Below are 17034 nucleotides of genomic sequence, written 5' to 3'. Positions count from 1 at the left end.
TCCAGTACAGCTACAACACCGGCATCTACCCAGCAATGTGGAAACTTGCCCAGGTATGCTTTACACACAAAAAGCAGGACAAATTCAACCAGGCAAATTACCACCCTAGCATCTATTCTCAATCATCAGCAAACTGATGGAAGGGGTCATCAACAGTGCTTTCAAATCGCACTTACTCAGCATTAACTTGCTCAGTGGCGCTGAATTTGACTCCGCCAGGGTCACACATTTTCTGACTTCTTATTGCCTTAGTTCAAACAAGGACAAAAGAGCTGAATACCAGAGGCGAGGTGAGAGTGATTGCCCTTGGAATCATTTGACCAAGTCTGATATCAAGGTGCCCTTGTAAAACTGGAGTCAATGGGAATCAAGAGAAAACTCTCCACTGGTTGGAGTCATACCTAGCACAAAGGAAGATGGTTGTGGTTGTTGGAAGTCAGTCATCACAGTCCTGGGCCATTACTGGAGGAGTTCCTCAAGGTAGTGTCCAATGCCAAACCATCTTGAGCTGGAAAATGGGATTAGAACAGTTGGCACTTGATGGTCGGTGGGAACACGATGGGCCAAAGGTGCTGTAAAGCTCTATGACTCAATTTCCAGATTTGGGAGTTTTTTATGGAAGGCCTTTTCTTTTCCCTTTGCACATCCGTCCTCCCTCACTTCCACCCTTAGTTTGATCCAGTTCAAGGTGGTGCACTCATCTGACCAAGGCAAGGATGAGTAACTTTTTTTGGGGTATATGACAAGTGTGAGTGCTGTTCTCGGGGGCCGGCTAACCATACCCAAATATACTGGCCATGTCCTGAATTTTGGATTTTTTTCTAGATTGCTAATGTAGAACTGGAGCCTTGTCCGTTGGTGGTTATTTTCTGGGTGTCGGACTCGATTGCAGGGTGAAAGCAGATTTCCTTGCTTTTGCCTCATTAATAGCCTGGAGGTGCTTTCTGCTTGGCTGGAGGTCTCCTACTCTGCCCAGTGCCTCAGTCTGGTTGGGTGACCTTATGAAGCTCCTAGATTTGGAGAAGGTCAAGTACACTATTAGTGCGTAGGTAGAAGGGTTTCACATAAGATGATAACAATTAATTTCCTTTTTTAAAGAGTTAGTCACTGTCAATTGTTAAGGGGGTTTTAGTTGACAGTTGGGGACATAGGATTGGATGTGTTGTTGATTATGTTCTTTTTATATTGTAACCGGGCAGCACGGTAGCATTGTGGGTAGCATAATGGCTTCACAACTCCAGGGTCCCAGGTTTGATTCCGGCTTGGGTCACGGTCTGTGCGGAGTCTGCACATCCTCCCCGTGTGTGCGTGGGTTTCCTCCAGGTGCTCCGGTTTCCTCCCACAGTCCAAAGATGTGCAGGTTAGGTGGATTGGCCATGATAAATTGCCCTTAGTGTCCAAAATTGCCCTTAGTGTTGGGTGGGGTTACTGGGCTAGGGTAGAGGTGTTGACCTTGGGTAGGGTGCTCTTTCCAAGAGCTGTTAGACTCGATGGGCTGAATGGCCTCCTTCTGCACTGTAAATTCTATGATCTATGATCTGTTTTATATTATAGTTATTTTGTTAGAATGAAAACATTTTCAATAAAAATATATTTTTTTAAATGAATTCATTTACAAATATAGCAATTTAGCAATGTATAGGATTTGAATATACAGGCTATAATGTTTCAGTTTTGTTGGTGACGGGAAAGATCCTACAGAACCTTGGTTGTAAATGGTAACATTTTGCTTCATTTCGAGTGTTGGATTTTTGAGGAAGGCAAATAAGATGTTAAGCGAGGAATTACTTTAATGTTCTTGGTGCTACGTTCAAGGCGCAAAATAAATGCAAGCAACTGTTGTTTTAAATATGCCTTTCTTGTAATTGAAATCTGCTGGTTTGCCTCCTTTACCTGAAGTCAAAGGCGTTCCCTAAACACTGAAGTAAAACTGTCCAGAAAGCGCCAACCAACACCCGTTCAAATGGGCATCATTAAACATCGCCCCTCCCACCCCGGGTTTTGGTCTGGATTTTGAAAACAACAGAAATCCCATACACTCTCGCCAATGTATCGACGCTATCCCAGCCACCTAATTCAGCAGCTCTCTTTCGAAAGGAAACAATAATCCCCACTTGCTGCCCTGAGGCACTCTCCCTCCTCCTTTACGCAAATGGCCGCCGCTCTGCCGGCTCTCCCCTCTCACTGCGCACGCGCGGTGGTTGTCTCTTGCCTCTGGTTGGCGGTGACTCTTTGGCGGCGGGCGGGCGCTCCCGGCTCATTCTTCTTCCAGAAGTTTCTTCAAATCGGCGGCGCCGAGAAGAGCGGGCGATATGGCGGCAGAGCGGTGAGTCTGGCGGCGGCGATGGCGTTATAAGTGCGGGCCTACCAGCGAATGCTGCTTATAACTGCACCCCTCCCCATTTGTTGATTTTTTTTTGTTTTGACAGAGTCTTTACAGAGCAGCTCATAGAGGTGTGTCCGGAGAAAGCGGTGGAGGTGAGTGAAAGCTTTTTACCCCGCCCCCGGTTTAAACGCGTTGGCCCGTTAGTTTCCAATGCAGCGAAAGTTGACTGGAGACACAACCACTTGGCTTGGGCCTTGAACGTGAAGGGCGAGATCGAGCTCGGGTGCAGCGTGGTTACAGGGCGGGGATTAATTGGAGCAAAATATATATGTCACATATAAACTCGTAAACATGCATCAAACAAATGTTTGATGTACTTACCCGGTTTATTCGTCCCTAAAATTCATGGTTGTGAGATTGTTGCTGACAAGGCCAGCAGTTATTCCCATCATTGTCTTCGAGAAGGTGGTGTAGTCCTGTGTTGTGTCGGTGCACCCACAGACAGTAAACATTACAGCTGTCGGTGCACTCACAGAAAGGAGTTTCTGGAGTTTGTTCCAGGAGCAGTGAAGGGACACCTTTCCAACTGAGAATGGTGGTGTGTGGTTGCAACACAACTTGGAGGTAATGGTGGTTGTGCCTGATGGAGTGTTGGAATTGCTGTTGAAGAAATTGTGTTGGTTATCTAGGCCCTAAATTCTGATATTCTCTCCCTAAATTTCTCTGCCTCTATGACACTTTCCACATAAAACCTAACTCTTTGATCATGCTTTTAACCACCTGCTCATATGTGTCTTTGGGTGAATCTGTGTGATTTTATTGTATAATAGTTTGTGAAGCACCTCTGGATGTGCTATTATTGGTGAGATGTTAGGAAGACTTGCTGTACTTAAAAAGTTGATGAGTAACATGAACCAGGTACATCCGAGGATACTGAAGAAAGTAAGGGTTGAAATTGCTGAGGCACTGGCCATAATTTCCCAATTCTCCACAAATACAAGGATGAGATTGGAGAATGATTGGAGGATCTTGAGGGCCCGAAGATTGGAAAATTGCAAATTGCATTCTTGTTCCAGAAAAGGTTTACGAGTAAGCCCAGCAACTACAGGCCAGTTGGTTTCACCATGGTGGTGGGGAAGCTTCTAGAAGCAATGATCTGGGACAAAATGAACAAATTGCTTGCAGAGATGTGGGTTAAATAAGGAAAGTTAGCATGGGAGTTACATGGTTAATGAGGGTGATGTGTGCATGGGAGTTCTGAAAGATATTTGATCAAGTGCCACTTAACAGGCTTGTCAACACAGTCAAAGCCAGTTGAATAAAATGGGGGAGAGCTAATGTGTGAGATGTTGGCCTGGTGGCAATGTCACTGAAGTATGCCAGAGGCCTGAGTAACTAGTTGATACTTTCAGATTTCACTGCAGCAGTTGATGGAATCTGAATTTAATTTTAAAGGGAAAAAAACTCTAGAATTACAAGCTAGTCTTGTTGATGGTGCCATGAAACTATAATAAATACTGGTTTTGCCAGTGACATCCACATCTAAGGGACATTGGCAGCATAGATATGAAGTTGGTTAAGTGATAGGAAACAGATTAGTGAGGTGGCTGTGGCATAGTGCTAATGTCAATGGACTAGTAATTCAGATGCTCAGGCTTGGGGACACTGATTCAAATCCAATGAGTGAAAATAGTGGAATGTCAATTTAATTTAAGATTTAGTCATTAATCAAAAGTTTGTCCCAGTAATGGTGAACATGAAACCATTGTTGAGTGTTGTAATAGCCCATCTGGTTTGCTAATACCTTTGATACGAATCTTGTCCTTGCCTGATCTACAGCCTTAATTGTCACTCAGTTGTGCCAAACTGCTGCAAAGTCAAAAAATGAATGAAACTGGATGGACCACCAGTCATTGGCCACAAGGGCAGCAGATACATGGGAACACCACCACCTGGAAGTTCCCCTCACTTGCTGGGTCACTCCCTCCCTAATAGTGCCGTGGGTGTACCTACACCACATGGACTGTAGTGGTTCAATAAGGCAGCTCACCATCACCTTTTGAAGGGCCATTAGGGATAGGCAACAAATGTTGGCCTAGCCAACGAAGCCCATATCCTGTAAAAATTTATTAAAAAATAAAAAACTTGATTTCTGCCCTGTCCTGCAGCGTCTTCCTTCCTAACATTTTGTTACAGAATTTCCTATGGCGATCTCCTCTGCCAACCAAAAGAATATATGACTTCGGAACAGGGGAAAGTCATTTAGCACTTTGAGCCTGCTCCACCATTCATAAATCGTGGCTGACTGTCTGCCCCCTATAACGTTTGACTCCCTTGTCAAAAATCTGTCCAAAACTGCCTTAAACAAATTCAATGACCCAGCCTCCACCTCCAGGTCTCAGTGTTAAACTGTGCCCACAAGTGCCCACTAGTTCTAGTCTCCCCATAATAAGTGGAAACATTCTCCTGGTATCTACCTTGTCAAGTCCCCTCGGGATTTTGTATGTTTCAAAAAGGATCACCTCATTTTTCTAAACTTGAATGGTTATAGGTCCAAATTGTTCAACCTTTCTTCACAGATAAGCCCTTCATCTCGGGAATGTGTTCAGTGAACCTTCTGTGTACTGCTAATACTATTATATCTTTTTTCAACAAAGAGAACTAATCTCTGCAGTATTCCAGATGTGGTCTCATCAAGGCCTTGTGCAGCTGTAGTAAACTACTTTGTAATGATGCAATGTGCAATCAATACCATTTACCACTTATCAGATATTGAAGCAGGCAATGTGCATAGGCAGCGATACCTGGACAAAATTGAGATTTGGGGTGTCATGTGACATTTGTGCTACACAAGCGCCAGGCAATGACCATCTGCATCCAGAGAGAATCTAACCAACTCCTCTTGACATTCAATGTCATTGTCATCATTGAGTCCCCAACTATCAAAATCCTGGGGGTTCCCATGGACCAAAAATTAAACTTTTCCAGTATGGCTGGAAGAGCAGGTCGTGGCTGGGAATCCTGCAGTGAGTGTGATGAAATACTTGCCTGAATGAATGCAACTCTTAACGAAACTCAAAAGCTTGACACCATTGAGGTTAAAGTAGCCTATTTGATTGGCACCCTGTCCACCAGCTTCAACACTTGCTCCCTGCACCACCGCACACTGGCAGCAGTACTGCAGCAACTCGCCAAGGCAGCATCTTCCAAACACATGACCTCTATCATTGAGAAGGACATGGGTAGCAGATGCATTGGAACACCATGGCTTTCAAGTTCCCTTCCAATCGACACACCATCCTGGCTTAGAATTATCTTGCCGTTCCTTCATTGTTGCTGGGTCAGTATCCTGGAATTCCTTTCCGAACAGCACTGTGGGTGTACTTAGGCCATCTAATCTGCAGCAGCAAGAAGCTGGCTCACCACCACCTCAAAGGCAATTGGCAATGGGCAACACGTGCTGGCCCAGATAGCAATGCCCACATCCTGTGAAAGAATTAAAAGGAAGTAATGTTTTTGTTTGTATGAGGAAGATATAATGTGGGGATCCATTAGGACTCCTCCTTTTCTTGATCTGTATTTAAGATCTTGACTTGATGTGCTGGTGACATTTTCAAAATTTTGGGATGACACCAAGCCTGGAAGAATTAAAACTGAAGAAGTTAGTGATAGCTTTTATGAAGTTATGGAGAGTCTACACCGAGTTGTAGCAAAGAAACATGGGTTTATTAGCAAGGCCAGTAGTTCCCAACCAGGTTTTGTCAGGTTGGTGCTGAACTAGCTGACCTTATATACAACATAAGGGAGAGGAGCTCGTATTCCGCAAGGGACAAAGAAGACGATCATCCCACCACGTATGTCCCATATGGGTTAGACGTCTGAAGAAAAGCAAATTACTGCGGATGCTGGAATCTGAAATGAAAGGGAAAATGCTGGAAAATCTCAGCAAGTCTGGCAGCATCTGTAGGGAGAGAAAAGAGTTAATTTTGAGTCCGATGACTCTTTGTCAAAGCTAGCAGACAGAGAAAGTGGGAAATATTTATACTGTGGAGTGAGAATGAAAGATGAGTCATAGCCACAGAAACTCAGGGAAACCGGGTGCTAATGACCACAGATACCAAAGGGAAAGAGTGTTAATGGCAGTCCCCAGAGAGGACAAAAGATGTGAAAGGTCAAACAGCACGGAAACTAACATCAGAGGATGAACTGTAGGTGTGGGGGAAGGGGGAAGCAAAGAGGAGAAAGGTGCAGGAAAGGTGGATAAGATTGGGGGGGGGGGGGGAATTAAATGTATATTAAAGAAAGAAATGGTAAAAGACAGTTAAAATGAAATAAAAACAAATGGGTCGAGGTGGGGTAGAGCTGATCATCTGAAGTTGTTGAATTCGATGTTCAGGCCGGAAGGCTGTAGCGTGCCTAAGCGGAAGATGAGATGTTGTTCCTCCAGTTTGAATTGCGCTTCACTGGAACATTGGAGCAGGCCAAGAACAGACATGTGGGCATGGGAGCAGGGTGTTTTGTTAAAATGGCAAGCAACAGGAAGGTCAGGATCCTGAATGCGCACAGACCGAAGATGCTCAGCAAAGCGATCACGCAGTGTGTGTTTGGCCCCTCTGATATAGAAGAGACCACATTGGGAGCAGCGAATGCAGTAGATCAAATTGGAGGAGATGCAAGTGAAATGCTGCTTAACCTGGAATGAGTGTTTTGGGCCTGGAATGTTAAGCATGGAAGAGGTAAAGGGGCAGGTGTTACACCTTCTGCGAGTGCATGGGAAGGTGCCATGGGTGATGGGAGAGGTACTGGGTATGGAGGAGTGGACAATAGTTGTGGTCAGGGCCCTCAACAGTGTGCGGTCCATCTCCCGCGCCACTACCCTTGCCCCCTCCACTCGCTCCCAGAACAAGGATAGAGTCCCTCTATCCCTCGTTCTTACATTTCATCCCACCAGCCTCCATATGCAAAGCATAATCCTCCGCCATTTTCGCCAACTGCAGCATGATGCTACCACCAAACACATCTTCCCTTCACTCCCTCTGTCAGCATTCCGCAGAGACCGTTCCCTCTGAGACAATCTAGTCCACTCCTCCACCATACCCAGTACCTCTCCCATTACCCATGGCACCTTCCCATGCAATCGCAAGTGTAACACTGCCCCTTTACCTCTTCCATGCTTAACATTCCAGGCCCAAAACGCTCATTCCAGGTTAAGCAGCATTTCACTTGCATCTCCTCCAATTTGATCTACTGCATTCGTTGCTCCCAATGTGGTCTCCTCCATATCGGAGAGACTAAACGCAGACTGGGTGATCGCTTTGCTGAGCATCTTCGGTCTGTGTGTATTCAGGATCCTGACCTTCCTGTTGCTTGCCATTTTAACAAAAGACCCTGCTCACATGCCCACATGCCTGTTCTTGGCCTGCTGCAATGTTCCAGTGAAGCGCAACGCAAACTGGAGGAACAACATCTCATCGTCCGGTTAGGCACGCTACAGCCTTCCGGCCTGAACATTGAATTCAACAACTTAAGATGATTAGCCCCACCTCGACCCATTTGTTTTCATTTCATTTTAACTCTCTTTTACCATTTCTTTCTTAATATACACTTAATTCCCCCCCCCCCCCCCAATCTTATCCACTTTTCCTGCATCTTTCTCCTCTTTGCTTCCCCCTTCCCCTCCCCCCACACCTACAGTTCATCCTCTGATGTTAGTTTCCCTGCTGTTTGACCGTTCACATCTTTTGTCCTCTCTGGGGACTGCCATTAACACACTTTCCCCTTTCGTATCTGTGGCCATTAGCACCCGGTTTCCCTGCGTTTCTGTGGCTATGACTCATCTTTCATTCTCACTCCACAGTATAAATATTTCCCACTTTCTCTGTCTGTTAGCTTTGACAAAGAGTCATCGGACACAAAACGTTAGCTCTTTTCTCTCCCTACAGATGCTGCCAGACTTGCTGAGATGTCTGAAGCCTGTGTTTCCATGTTGGAATCTAAAGAGGACAAAGTTCTGCAAATAGGCATTGAAACATCCGTGGAGTGCCACAACAGACTGATCTGAAATTGGGTTTTGACAATCCAGGAAAGATTACGAAGGTGTAGTCTCCGCGACCGGTGGTGATACAGATGCCTTTTCTTCAGCTGGCCGTGGACTTGAAGCTGGGTACAAAGCCGTCACATTGTCTTGTGGAAGGCAATCCCAGAGAGCCAGCGAACAATTCTGTGACGTTGCGGACAAATATTGTGTCACCAGCTGTAAAATGCCAGGCATCTGTTGTTGAACAAGGCAGTGCCCTTGCAGCTCCCTGTTATCGCAGCTTCCTGTTACCGCACTATCATGCTGATATCGGGGAATAGCAAACTAAGCTGGGTACAAAGCCGTCACTCCATGAGCATCTCAGCCAGGGCCACTCCAGTCACCCCTTGTGCGTGATCCATCAAACCCGAATACTTGCTCTCTGAGCCCCTTTTTATACGCCTGGAAGGCCTATCAACCCGTTTGACGCATGGTGGTACGGAGCACTATGCACACGCCGAATTCTGATGACCTTCAGGAACGCCGAGAACTCTTCACTCAATGAAAGAAGCGCGATTGTCCATTACAAGGACCTCCGGAATGCTGTGCGTCGCGAAAAATATATGCAACCGCACAACAGTTGCATGGGAGGTGATTGTCATCATTCTGTGGTCCTCCAATCATTTGGAATGGGTGTCTTTTAAAACAAGAAACATCAAGCCCAGGAACGGACCAGCAAGATCGGTGTGCACTTGAGCCCAAGGACAACCCGGCCACTCCCAAGGGTGAAGGGTCATGGCTGAAGGTAATGTTTGGTGCTCCTGACAGAACACTGCTGAGCCATCTTCTCGATGTCTGTATCCAGGCACGGCCACCAGGCATAGCTCCGCGCCAACATCTTCATTTTGGACACCCCTGTGTTCTGTTGTGACGGTCTTTCAAGCCGAGTTCTTGACCTTCCATCGGAATACAACCTGCATGCCCCATAGCTGAATGCTGTCATCTCCACACAGTTCAGTCAAGTTTGAAGAGAAGGCTTACCACTCTCCTCCAGCTTGTTGATGCTGGCTATCATATAACACTTTATACCGCAACTTGGAGAGAACTGGGTCTATCGGAATCCAGTGCAGGACACGTAATGCAGTGACTGGTAGTTAGTCCCAAGAAATTCAAGGTGCAGATCACTTCGTCCTGTGGGGATGGGGGGTGGTCTCACTTACAGCTTCGGCTGGCAAAGGTAGATCGCTCAGTGCGTCAGTAGCACAATGCGGCTACCCGACCGATGCTCAAATGAGTACTCATAAGCAGCCAGTAACATGGCCAGTGCTGGATCCGTGCTGAGGCAATGGGCATTATTGCCTTGCCCTCACTGAAAAGACCTAGCAAGGGCTTCTGGTCAGTAATGATGTAGAAATGGTGGCCGTAGACGTATTGAAGACCACCGCCAGATCCTCCTTTCAATCTGTGGATATTTGCATTCGGCCGCAGCCAGAGTATGAGGGGTAAAAGCGGTCGGCTGTTCCTGACCGCCATCTGATGGGGTAGGACAGCCCCAATTCCATAAGATAATGCGTCACGTGTGGTGACTAAAGGCTTGGCCGGATCATAATGAGTCTACTTCTGAGGATGACAATCGTCCTTTGACATTCAGAAAAGCCACCATCTGGGTAGCATTCCACACCCAGCCTGGCGTTTAAGGAGCAGATGTATGCACGATTCAGGGCAAATTTCCCATCGTAATTAACCAACCCAAAGTTCCATGGAGTCCTTCAGGGTGGGGGCCAACTGGAGGGTGCACACATTCTCAACAATCTGGTGCAAGCCGTCACAGTCCACTCAATACCCTAAGTAGACGGCCTCCTTCGTTTGGAACGTGTACTTTGCAAGATGCAGGCAGACATCATACTTTGGGAAGTGATGCAACACCGCCTCAAGGCCCTCCAAATACTCCTGGTCAGTAGTCCCTGTGATCAGTTCGTCATTCAAATACATTGCAAAGTGCGGCAACCCAGGCGGGATATTGTCCATGACGCAAAGATGGCACATGACAACGACACACCGAAAGAAAGCCAGGTGTATTTGTAGAGTCCCCTATGCATATTCATTGTAATGTACTTGCGGGACCACCTGTCCCGAGTTGCAGATACTCCTATCCAGCTTTGTGAATTAGTATCTACCAGCTAATTTAATGTAAGGATCCTCGATGCAGGGCATGGGTAGCAAATGCAGTATTGAAGCAGTTTATAATCCACACGCAGAAGGACAGTTCTGTCCAGTTTCATGATGGGGATCACCCATCGGCGCCACCCAATCTGCACAACCCGCTTTATGCGGTCAAAGGCACCCCGTGTCACAACAGAGACCACCATCGTATCCAACTCCATATTCAACTGCACTGGAACTCTAATGGGGCCACACTGGGTGCCGCCACACAATTGTACTGCATCATAGCCTTTTCCTCTGGTTCATCCTGATGAAAAGTCCAGTCCCGAGGCTGACGCCTATGCCTGCTGGGAAGCTGTGACTGCTGCCTACGGTTGCGCCTGGACCAGTGGCGCGCACTGAGCACATATCCTTATCTCTTTCAGTGGTCTCCAAGGATGTCTCCTGACGTGACAGCTGGGCCTGCGACCATAGATGAGTCTTTTTGCCGGTTGGACTGGGTGAGGGGCGACACCATGGGAGGGACCATGCCCAGGTTGTTCACCTCCATCCCCTGCATCTCCCGCACCCTACACTCAGCACTCTGAATAAGGGAGAGATGCAGTGCCTTCTGCCGATTCAGGGAAGGCTTGGCCAAGAGCTTTTTCTGCGTCTCCATGTTGTGACATTGCAAACCAGATGATCGTGCACCATCTCAGACAATGCATACCCGCAGAACCTAGCAATTCTTTTCTGTCGGGTCATAAATTTGGTTGACTGATGTCTTAAGAATCTTCTGCCGTATTGAAATAATACTGCTGAACGATAATGAATGGTGTTGGATTGAAATGCTGTCCCACAAGCTGGTCAGAGGTGTGGGTGTCAGGCGCTGCCGGGTATGTATGGCTCCAAATTACCTTGAACGTATGGGTGCCACAAGCAGTCAGTAAGCTTACTGTCTGGTGATCATTTTCCGCGATGTTATTTGCATTCGCTCTGTGTATTGATTCCAGTCCTTGACTCCTGCGTCAAACGCATCCAACCACCCAAACAATGACACGGCAAAGAAAAAGGTTCCGACCTGGATCTACAGAGTCTAGGAGGTGTCTCAACCAACAGCGCTGCAGCGTCGACAGCAAACTATTTACTCCCCTTCTCCAGTTTTGAGGTTATGTAGAGTCCACACTCTGTTGTATCAAAGAAACTTGGGTTTATTTACAAGGCTTGGCCTTGTCAGGTTGGTACCGAACTGGTCAACATAGATTGAGTCCCCTACACCTCCTTAACAAGGGAAGCTCTGACTCCGCAAGGGACAACGGGAAGAGAAATTCACGCCCTGTGTGGGTTATGATAATAGCTTTCAAACATTAATGGACAGGCTGTTGAAACCGACATGGCAGGTAAGATTTTATGCGGCCAAGTGTGAAGTAATACATTTTAGTACAGAGAATGATGAAAGGCAATATAAGAGGACAAAGATCAGAGGGACCTTGAGGTTGAAGTTGGCGGGGCAGGTTGAGATATTTAAAAACAATTTTTTTTTTTTTTTTTTTTGCAGCGTATCGGTTCCTGGGCTTTATAGTTACATTAGAGTTCAAAAATAAGGAAGTTATAATGAACCTTACTGGTTCAATCTCCATTGGAGTATTATGTCAAATTCTTTAGAAAGGGTGCAGTAACTGTTCCCCTTGGAGAAGAGATGTTTTAGAGGGCATATGATAGAGGTGTTCAAAATCGTTTATTGTTCCCATTAGTTGAAGGATTGGGAACCATAATGCATCAGTTTAAGGTCCAAGGCAGAAGAACCAGAGGTAATAGAGGAAAATCATTTTAAGCAGAGGAGTTTGTATCTGGAAAGTGCTGGAGGTAGATGCAGTTGTGGCTGCCCTGTTACCTTGAATGTGACAAATGATACTACTTGGTCCTCACGATCTCACTCCAATCATGGTTCAAGGAGGAGAAGGCAAAGCGCATATTAGGTATAGAGTTCAGCTGGTTCCTTTGCGTTGTCGTCGTCTTCTTTGTGAGGACGGAAAATCCAACTCTGCAAACTTAGCACTGGATACTCCAGAATGCTCTCACCCTCGTGGACTTGTGGCATATTTTTCATGTGCTGTCATAGTTGAGGCTCAGAAGTTCAGTGTCTTAATTTGGAGTCAGTATTAAATTAATTGACTCTGGGCTCTCAAACTCAAAAGGATTTTTTACCCACATCTTTCTTTCAAAATCTGAAACTTTTCTGTAAAGTAGCGACGATAACTTCACACGTGATTTCGCGCCAAAAGCACGCACATATGAGCATAACGTCAGTGTACGTTCTGGGCGCGTGACCTCTCTTCCCGAGTCTTCTGGCTAGAAGACTACATCATTTACATTTAAAACCTGGCCGTGGTCGGCATTCTTCGCCTCCATGACCATCCCGACTCGCACCTGCAATCCACCCACAGTTTGGTAAAACCCTGAGTTGGAGGAAGGGAAAACTGTGGGGCAAGAGAGAAGGGAAGTAGGCAGACTCTAACAGAAAATTCCAGACACATAAAGTTGTCTTGTTATAGTGCCAGATAAAAGACTGCCCTTGTGATTTGCCTTCCAAGACAAGAAGAAATGATACTGACAAGATCAGGCAAGTGGTAGTAATACTGGATGTAATGGGTAAAGACGTTCAGGAAAGGAAACGTGCAGCCTTTAAGTTCTGCTTCCCTTCAAAGCAGTAACCTCGGGAAGAATAGGTCAAAACTCTTGTAAAGGAAGTGCGTTAGGTGTTAGATTACTAAATTATTTAGGATATTAACCCGAGGATGATACTAGATGTGATCTGGGACTCCCAACATATCACATTTTGAAATCTCATCGTTGTATTTAAATTCCTGCGCATCTTCGGTCCCTTCTCTACTGAATCTCCAGCCCTACAAACAATCAAGCTTTCACTTCCTCTTGTCCACTCTCCCCTTTGTTCCACCATTTGCAGCTGTGTTTTTAGCTCTGCAGTCCACATTGACAAAATTTTCTCTGCTTCTTTACAACCCTCCTGCTTAAAACCAAGTCCATTGACAAGTGTCCAGTTACACCTCCTCCTATCGATATCGGGAACTATTTATCTCTATCTCTGTGTACTTTCAAATCTAGGCTTAAACAAATACCTCTATGAAAAGCCTCTCCTGCACGACCCTCACCCACCCACCGAGACCAGGATCAAAAGACTTCCCACTGCGGAGTGTAATTTGGTTTGGTATTGTTCATTTGCTGAAAGCAACTGCATGAAAAATATTAACCATCTTTCATCTAACTATCTTTTTTGAAAAAATGTGAGAATATGTTTTGCTTAAAAACTCATTGAAAGCAATTTGTGAAAATGTGGTCATGTAATTATATGATCGATGTGCAAATTAAAATATGTAATTTAAATAAAATGGTCCATGCTTTACATTTTCGAAAGCAGATGTTTCATGTCTTTAAACACAAATATTCTTGGAGGATTAAATGTTTTGTATGCAGCTCCTACTGACTCGATGTAATCCACGTGTACCATGTGACTTATGACAAAATCATTAGGTTGTGCATAATGTTATCTTGGTGAAAAGAAAATATAGCTTACTTATCTATGTGCCTTACTAGAAATAACATGGTCCATTATTAGTTTTTTTTCTGTTTTGTGGGAATGCATTTTTGTTTATTAGCCAAACTTGAAATGTTTTACTTTAGAACTGAGTCTTGGTAGTTTTGTTTGAGTAGGGTTGCTAAGGAACTGCAGTTTTGTTCTTCCAGGAGCTGACTGAAGCATTAGAACAGGATTCTGATAAAGCAGATTATTACTGCCAAAGAGCCTATGCATATTTATTGCTTCAGAATTATAAAGGTAAGTTTAACAATGTTATCCTAATTATAGAATGCTGACAAATAATGTCTTTATGAACAAAAACAGATTGGACTTGGTCAGGTGTTTGCAGCCTGACCTCCTTTGGCTGTTCAGTAAGTAAGTCTAGTGTAGTCAGGGTTTTTAAGAGCTATTTCTTGGAGTGCTCAAATCAGTACACTGACTCAAGGAATCCTGCTTCATTGACATGGTACCCCTTGGCCTTTGCTTATTATTGTAGGGACAGGCACTCAACCTTTTTTGTGATAGCCCAGAAATCCAAAGTAATGTAAAGTAGGAAGACATTGGCAGGGTGGCACGGTAGCACAGTGCTTAGCAACGTTGCTTCACAACGCTAGTGTCCCAGGTTCAATTTCTGGCTTGGGTCACTGCCTGTGCAGAGTCTGCTTGTTCTCCCCGTGTCTGTATGGGTTTCTTACGGGTGCTCCAGTTTCCTCCCACGAGTCCCGAAAGACGTGCTGTTCGGTGACTTGGACATTCTGAATTCTCCCTCTGTGTGTACCTGAACAGGTGCCGGAATGTGGCGACGAGGGGATTTTCACTAACTTTATTGCAGTGTTAATGTAAGTCTCTTTGTGATATTATTATCTTGGGATTCTGCCTCTTTTCCTTTATTTTGCATTCCTCTGTGCAAGCAGAGGGAATTCGTTCCCTTAACTTTTTGTATGCAATAAAAGTGGTTTCTGAGGACCATAACCCTGGAGAAAATTGATACTTTGTTGAATGTGGGTGACCATGATAGCCATGGACTTCTGGTCGTGTCCATGGAGTGAATAGTCGCACACAGGGCAGCTTTCCCTCAAAGGCATTGGTTTCAGCACTCTACACCCGATAATGGGGTAGTTCTGGCAGAAAAGTGGTGCGGAAGGTGCAGAAGAAAAGGTTCTTCCCAAGATTGACATGTTGACTGGCTATCAGACCCGGCAAAAAACAGGTAAAGACCTGGCTAAGGAATTGGAGGGGACATGTGGCGCAGCAACAATTTTGAGAATGCAGGAGGATGAAGGCTCGCCATCAGTTTTAAAGGCGCAGGCGGAGCACTTGATGGCATTCATCAAGGAGGAATTTGGCCAGCAAAGGATGCATGGTGACTGGTCGAAGGCGATTGAGGAAGCAGTAGCACCTCCTGCGAGGATCGCTAGACTGGGTGGAGAAGTGCCTTGAGGCACATGGGGTGACACTGCATGAGGTGGAGAAGGTGGTGTATGACTGTAGCAATCGGATTGTGTCTTTGGAGGCAGAGGTCCAAGATTCTGCATTATCTATGCGAGTGAAGGTGGAGGAGCGGAGAGCAGATCCATGCGGCAAAACTTGTGAATTGTGGGTCTGCCAGAAGGTGTGGAAGGAACGAGCACCACTGTTGAGGATGCTGGCCGGGCTGGTGGAGGAGAAGATGCTAGACAAGGCCCCAGAGGTGGACAGGGCCTACAGGTCCTTGAAGCAGAAATCAAGAGCGGGGGAGCCACTGTGGGCGGTGATGGTGCACAAGTTCATGGAGAAGGAGAAGATTCTGAGGTGGCCCTAGGCAAAGCGAGACCGCGAATGGGAGGGGACAGAGAAGGGGGCGGTGGTGTCAGAGCCGGGAAGAGAAATGAGGTGTTCAGAGGGTATTATGAGAAGCTGTATAGAGCCAAACTGGGGGGGGACAGGAAGGGATATGGAGTGGTTTCTGGACGGGTTGGAGGAAGGGAACAGGCATGCGTTGGAATAGCTGGAGCTGAGGGAGGTGATCAGGGCACTGGAGTTGGGGAAGGCCCCGGGGCCAGACTGCTTCCCGGTTGAGTTCTGTAAAGCATTTGTGGCAGAGTTGGCACCTCATTGGGGATGTTTAGGGAGGCATTGCAGAAGGGGTAGTTGCCAGAGACGCTGACTCTGGAATCGATTGCACTAATCCCGAAGAAGAAGGATCCACTGGAGTATGGGTCGTACAGTCCCATTTTGTTGAATACTGATTTGAAAGTACTAGCTAAGTTGTTGGTGGGGAGGATGGAGGGATGTGTACCAGGGATGTATTCTGAGGATCATGGGAATTGGCTGAAATCTTTGGCCGAGGTGGGTCTTTTGTATGTATCCCTGGTGGCAAGTGTACGTACGAATGAGATGAGTTCACCAAGTTTTGGACTACACAAGGGAATGAGGCAGGGATGTCTGTTGTCGGCACTGCTGTTCGTGCTGGCAGTCGAGCCTTTGGCGATAGCCCTTCAGGGGTCTGTGAAGTGGTGGGGGATTGTGAAGTGGAGCAGGGAGCACCGGGGTCGTCATACGCGGACGACCTGTTGTTTTGTGTTGGATCGGCTGGAGAGTATGGGTAGGATTATGCGATTATTGGAGAGGTTTGGGGCGTTCTCTGGGTATAAGTTAAATGTCGGGAAGAGTGAGGTGTTTCCGGCGAACGGGGCGGGGGCCAATTTGGAGGTGTTGCCGTTTAAGGTAGCTGGGGAGAGGTTTGGTGATTCGGGTGACACGAAAATGGACGACTATGTACAGGTGAAATTTGATAACATTAGTGGAGGAGATTAAGGGGGATTTTGTGAGGTAGGATATGTAGCACCTGACATTGGCAGGGAGGGTGCAGGTGATAAAGATGAACGTGCTGTCAAGGTTCCTGTTTGTTTTTCAGACCCTCCCAACCTTCCGGAGATTGGAGGCAGTGATCTACGAGTTTATATGGGCAGG

General features: G+C 46.2%; 1 protein-coding gene across 5 annotated transcripts in view; it reads left to right on the top strand.

Moving 5' to 3' along the window:
• The first annotated feature begins 2137 nt into the window (after positions 1 to 2137).
• sugt1 (SGT1 homolog, MIS12 kinetochore complex assembly cochaperone) overlaps positions 2138 to 17034 on the top strand; it is a 141917-nt gene continuing 127020 nt past the window's right edge. For 2 of the 5 annotated variants that reach the window (XM_038817717.1, XM_038817716.1), the window contains exons 1-2: positions 2138 to 2326; positions 2430 to 2478. In XM_038817717.1, the coding sequence (XP_038673645.1) occupies positions 2153 to 2326; positions 2430 to 2478 (223 nt within the window). In that variant the 5' untranslated portion in view covers positions 2138 to 2152. Of the gene's footprint in view, positions 2327 to 2429; positions 2479 to 11214; positions 11381 to 11839; positions 11885 to 14249; positions 14341 to 17034 lie in introns of those variants that run through there. The other 3 variants (XM_038817718.1, XM_038817719.1, XM_038817720.1) reach the window with 3 other exon arrangements.

Source organism: Scyliorhinus canicula, chromosome 14 (genome assembly GCF_902713615.1).
Source record: "Scyliorhinus canicula chromosome 14, sScyCan1.1, whole genome shotgun sequence".
In the NCBI taxonomy this organism is placed as follows: Eukaryota; Metazoa; Chordata; class Chondrichthyes; order Carcharhiniformes; family Scyliorhinidae; genus Scyliorhinus; species Scyliorhinus canicula.
Note: the sequence above shows the minus strand (reverse complement) of the source record. Positions and strands in the feature narration are given on the sequence as shown.